General features: G+C 42.1%; 1 protein-coding gene across 1 annotated transcript in view; it reads left to right on the top strand.

Annotated features, from left to right (window-relative positions):
* LOC103091188 (gastrula zinc finger protein XlCGF7.1-like) overlaps positions 1-5,969 on the top strand; it is a 26,657-nt gene that overhangs the window by 19,145 nt on the left and 1,543 nt on the right. The window contains exons 3-5 of the mRNA XM_007452004.1: positions 851-977; positions 1,233-1,380; positions 4,829-5,772. Coding sequence (XP_007452066.1) covers positions 851-977; positions 1,233-1,380; positions 4,829-5,772 — 1,219 coding nt within the window. The remainder of the gene's footprint in view (positions 1-850; positions 978-1,232; positions 1,381-4,828; positions 5,773-5,969) is intronic.

The following is a 5,969-nucleotide window of genomic DNA, read 5'->3' as shown; positions in this document are numbered from 1 at the left end:
CTGCTGAACGATGACTGTTAAAGGGCACATCTGGTTATGTAGCTTACCTCTCGTTAGCAGCCCCTCATCATTCACTCCCTGTTGTTTAGGAAGTGGGTCATGTTCACTCTTGGGTAGACATAAGCAATTCCTTAGGTAGTAAGAAGAAAATTCTAGGATGCATGTGTACATACTTTTTTTTTTAAAAAATGGTGAGCACGTAAGGTTTTTTATTGATGGAGTTAGGTCATATATTTAAATGCAGGGTAACTTTATAATCAGTTCCTTGAATACCTTTACTGTCCTTATCACTTATCTCAGCCCAGGAGCACGCCTGGATGTGGTGCTTCTTGTACTTCTATTAAAGTGGCATCTGTTCTTTATGCCTCTCAGCTTGACTTCTGCTCTTGCCTCATATTCATGAGAACATGTGGTTCACACTGAACAGCTGACATGTTTAGCTCTTCAGTGAAGTGCAACCTGACAGTACAAAGTACAACTATTCTTTTTCTCCCTTGATACCCCAGGCTACCTTAAACATGTGTGTAACCTGGTTCATCTAACACATTATTCCAGGTAAGTGTTTGTACTTATGTCTCCATACCAGCTCATATGTTCCTTGTATCTTTGGCAATGAGGACCATTCCAGATTTATAAGGGAAACTATGATGGTACTTTGAAGAACTACTAAATTAACACAGACGTAGGGTATTTCTATGATGATTTCTCCTTTTCCCACAATATAGAGTACAAAGCATGGTATGGTATATCCTGTGTATGATAAAACACACACATAAGAATGAATTCCTAGACTTCCTGTTCTTTTGACCCAGGCTGATGCCTTGAATTGAGGAAAAATGTACCATTACAGGGGTTGGTGTCATTTGAGGATGTGGCTGTGAACTTCACCTGGGAGGAGTGGCAGGACCTGGATGATGCTCAGAGGACCCTATACAGGGATGTCATGCTGGAGAACTACAGTAGCCTGGTGTCACTGGGTGAGCAAAACTCCCCTAGTAACTGCCAAGTGCAAGCACGTTTTTCTTCATTGGTAAATGTACAGTTGTTTGTGAAATGAAATGCTACTTAGGTTTAAGATTCTGGGCCAGGAAGAACTTGCGTTCACCCCTCCAGTCAGAGGTTCAGATTGGCCCTTCATTGCACTATTCTCGAGGCTGTGCTGTTGGCATTTTTCAAGAGCCCATGAAACATAAACAGTTTGGCAAAAGTCCTACAGTATTTCTCATCAACAGGGCATTGCATTACCAAGCCTGAGGTGATCATCAAGTTGGAGCAAGGAGCAGCACCATGGACTGTAAAAGAAAAACCCCAGACCAGGGTTTCCCGGGCCAGTCAGTGCACGCTGAGCAGGGAGGCTGGGAAGACGAGTGCACAGCAGATGTTGGCCATGCTGAGCTCTTTTTCACCAGTGGTTTTCTCCAAGTTCATACCTTGGGACAGACTTTAGTCTGCATGTGTCAGACTCATGCATTATTCAGTCTCCAAATATGGCTCTCACATGTAAACCTCCCCCTTTTTGTTAATTGCTGAATAGTTTCTTAGACTTACCAAAAACCGGTGCCCACCTGCCTCCTCTTGGAATTTTTTCTTGGTTAGTCACTGTCCCTAGATTCTCAGTAGGCCGCCTTTTTTGGTTTTTAAAAAATATTTATTTATTTTTTGGCTGCATGAGATCTTAGTTGTAGCACGTGGGATCTTCGATTTGTTGTGGTGCATGGGCTTCTCTCTAGGTGAGGCGCACAGGCTTAGTTGCCCCACAGCATGTGGGATCTTAGTTCCCCGACCAGGAATTGAACTGGCGTCCCCTGCATTGCAAGAAGGATTCTTAACCACTGGACCACCAGGGAAGTCCCAATAGGCCACCTTTTTGTTCATTCTCAGAGACTGTTTTCCTTTGGGCATTTAGTCGTACATTCATTTATTCTTTTAACATGTTAATTGGGAAGTTTTACACACTGGTAAATTTTGTAAATGTGTGGATAACAGCAGTAATCAAAGAAATGTCCTGTTTAAAATTAATTTATTTTTATTTCTGGCTGCATTGGGTCTTTGTTGCTGCACATGGGCTTTCTCTAGTTGTGGTGAGCGGGGGCTACTTTTTGTTGCGGTGCACAGGCTTCTCGTTGCTATGGCTTCTCTTGTTGCGGAGCACAGGCTCTAGGTGCACAGGCTTCAGTAGTTGTGGCTCATGGGCTCTAGAGTGCAGGCTCAGTAGCTGTGGCACATGAGCTTACTTGCTCTGCGGCATGTGGGATCTCCCTGGACCAGGGATCGAACCCGTGTCTGCTGCATTGGCAAGTGGATTCTTAACCACTGTGCCACCAGGGAAGTCCCGAAATGTCCTTTTTATATAGAGCTTATATTTTGTTGAAAGAGAAAAATGAAACAAATGTACATGTTTAGTAGTGAAATCAGAGCCACAAAAGTGTCAAACAAGGATGAGAGAGAGGAAAATAAGAGTATAGTGTTTCCAGAAGGGTGTTAAGAAGGCACATTTCGGGGAGATTAAGTGTTTATGTTGGTAAAGCTTACATTTGAGATGACTGTATTCCATTTTGACATGGAACATATGCATGCATGTAAAATCTGGAGTAGGAGATGGACATCACTGCTGGAGATGCAAATTAGGAAATCATTAACTCAAGACTGGTAGGAGTAGAGGAGGTGGCCTACAGACCTATTAAGACCATGAGAGAAGTGGTCCAGGTACAGGTCTCATGAATCACTACATCAGAAACCATGAGGCTGAGAAGGACCCAGAAAACTGTTCACCGTGGAAAGTGGTGGCCTGTGACATGGGAGGATAAACTAGAGACTGTGGGTCCAAGGCCAGTGAAACCAAGAATTTCGTACTTTGGGAGTGGAGTTTGAAATTAACATTTTTAAACTTTCTCTTTTGAAGATCATTGTTTTTTTTTTTTTAAAAAAAAGAATGAGAAGTATACATGGGACTCCAGTTTCAATACAACTAAGGGACAGCTGAAACTGTAAAGTACAGTAAAGTTAATATCTTCAGAAGCAGTGAATTATCAAGTAGAGTCACTCGCACCATGAAGTGAGGTGAAAATGCCTTGGCTGTTGGTCTCAGAAGCACCCAGAGAAAGCTTTTTGAAGGTGGTGGGCACATGCTGGGTTGCAGAACCTAAATCCTTCAGACCAGCAGGGAGGAGTTGCACAAAGTGACGAATTAGTTTCGTGAACTTGTTAGGGTTCTGAGAAGCCAAGGGTATAGTATTGTTAGGAATTTGCAGAAAGCTCCCTTGTCTAGCATGGAAAAAAAGATTAAGCCTTTGAAAAACCCACAGGTGCCTATAGCTGTTCCCCAGGGAGAAGTAAAAACTAAACAAACATAGGTGTAAAGTTCTTGTCTCTAAGCAGTATTCTTGTTTAGGTGACAGACAAGTGGCCCTCTCCCATATCCTGTAAGTAACTTATCCAGGAAAATCATGCCATCTTCAAAGCTGAGCTATCAGAAAAGGGCTAGCACAAGTTACCCACAATTATAAGAAGAAAGGTAGAGATAATGAATGGAAAACCAATGGTAGATGAAAAGCTGTCAGCTGAGATCTACATTTTGGCAGTAAGTAAACATTTTGACCTAATACTTCCTCATTGAAAAGAATTTAAAAGAAAAGAAAAAAACGTAAGCAAAACCAAACAAAAACAAAAAACCCAATAATTTGACATTAGAAAACCTATCGATGAAGGTTCTTACATTAATTCATTAGGGAGAAAAGTCACATAAAATCAGTACCCATTATTGATTTTTAAAAATATTTATTTATTTTTGGCTGCGTTGGGTCTTTGTTGCTGAGCGTGGGCTTTCTCTAGTTGTGGTGAGCGGGGGCTACTCTTCGTTGTGGTGCGTGGGCTTCTCACTGTGGTGGCTTCTCTTTGTTGTAGAGCACGGGCTCTAGGCATGTGAGCTTTGTAGCTGTGGCACGCAGGCTCAGTAGGTGTGGCTCACAGGCTCTAGAACACAGGCTCAGTAGTTGGGGTGCACAGCATGTAGGATCTTAGTTGCTCTGCGGCACGTGGGATCTTCCAGGACCAGGCCTTGAACCCGTATCCCCTGCATCGGCAGGCTGATTCTTAACCATTGCGCCACCAGGGAAGTCCCCCGTTATTGATTTTTTAAAGAGTCATATCCTGCTAGGATGAAAAGAAACTTCTTTACCTTTACAAACTATTCCATAGGAAATACTTATATGTGATTCAAAGGTATGACCTGTAATTATGTTTATCTCCTTTTAGATGTCCAGATTGTGGATGACATGATTGAGACCAGCCAGGAAAATCACGATAGACGTTTGTGGCAAGTTGTAATCACCAGCAACGAAACGTCAACTAAGGGGACAGCTGACTTAGGAAAAACGTTTAATTTGAGCCCAATTCATATTTCAAAGCTGATGATAAATGATAGTAACTATTCAGAAATGAAGCCAGAAATGTTGAATATGTCTAAGAACGCGTTTCTCCTTAGTGAGCCTGATGAGATGCATGCTGGAGAGAAACCGGAGGATAGTAATAGAACTGGGAAATCCCTCAGATATGCTGAGTACCCTAGGCATCAGAAGAAGAATCAAACTCTGCAGCAACCTTTTGAATGTAACAGACAAGGGAGAGACTTCATCAAGGAAGCAATATTCTTTACACATAGGATGGTTCATATGGGTGAGATGGCTTACAAATATAAGATATATTGGAAGGCCTGTGGTAAGTCAGCTCTCATTGCCCAAGAGAGAACTCTCGTAGGGGAGAATCACTATAGATGTAACAAATGGGGGAATACCTTTTGTAAGAAACCAACACAGTTGAATCTTCACAGAGCTGATCTCCAGAAGCAACAGTGTAAATGTAATCAAAGTGGGAATAATTTCTGCCAGAAATTACATCCCACTCAGCTTCAGAGAATTCAGTTAGAGAAAATGTTTGAATGTGATGTATGCGGTAGAACGTTCTATAAAAAGTCTAATCTCACTAAACATCAGAAAGTACACACTGGAGAGAAACCCTATGCACGTGATGAATGTGAGAAACCCTTCTGCCATAAATCAGGCCATACTATTCATCAGAGAATCCACACTGGGGGAAAGCCCTATGAATGTAATGAATTTGGGAAATCATTCTGCCAGAAGTCAGCCCTCACTGTTCATCAAAGGATTCACAATAGGGAGACACCTCATGAATGCAATGATTGTGGTAAAACCTTCCATAAGAAGTCGGTACTCACTGCACATCAGAGAACTCACAAAGGAGAGAGACCTTATGCATGTAAAGAATATGGGAAATCCTTTGGACACCGGCCAGCCCTCACTGTACATCAGAGAACTCACACAAGAGATAAACCTTATAAATGTAATGAATGTGGGAAATCCTTCTGTGTGAAGCCAAAACTCACTGTACATCTGCGACTTCACACAGGTGAGAAACCCTATGAATGTAAAGAGTGTGGTAAAACTTTCTACCAGAAGTCGAAACTCACTGTACACCAGAGAACTCACACAGGTGAGAAATCTTATAAATGTGACGAATGTCAGAAAACCTTTTGTGAAAAGTCAACCCTCAATAGACATCAGAGAACACACACAGGAGAGAAGCCCTATGGATGTAAAGAATGTAGGAAAACTTTCTTCCAGAAGTCAGCCCTCACTGTACATCAAAGAACTCACACAGGAGAGAAGCCCTATGAATGTAATGAATGTGGAAAAACCTTTTGCCAGAAATCACACCTCAGCAAACATCAGAGGACTCGCACAGAGGAGAAATCATGTATGGCAGAGACTGGCTGGCTGTACACCCAAACTCACTTTCTTTTTCTTTGGGGCACACAGTTAGCCTGCATTTCTCAGCCTTCCTTTACTGTGGGTAGGACCATATAACTGAGCTGTGGCCAGGAGAATTTGAACACAAGCAATAAACATTAATTCCAGGCCAGGCCAGAAGAAAAAAAACAAAACTTTCAATGC

This window comes from Lipotes vexillifer, unplaced genomic scaffold, assembly GCF_000442215.2.
Source record: "Lipotes vexillifer unplaced genomic scaffold, Lipotes_vexillifer_v1.1 scaffold1117, whole genome shotgun sequence".
NCBI classification, from domain to species: Eukaryota; Metazoa; Chordata; class Mammalia; order Artiodactyla; family Lipotidae; genus Lipotes; species Lipotes vexillifer.
Note: the sequence above shows the minus strand (reverse complement) of the source record. Positions and strands in the feature narration are given on the sequence as shown.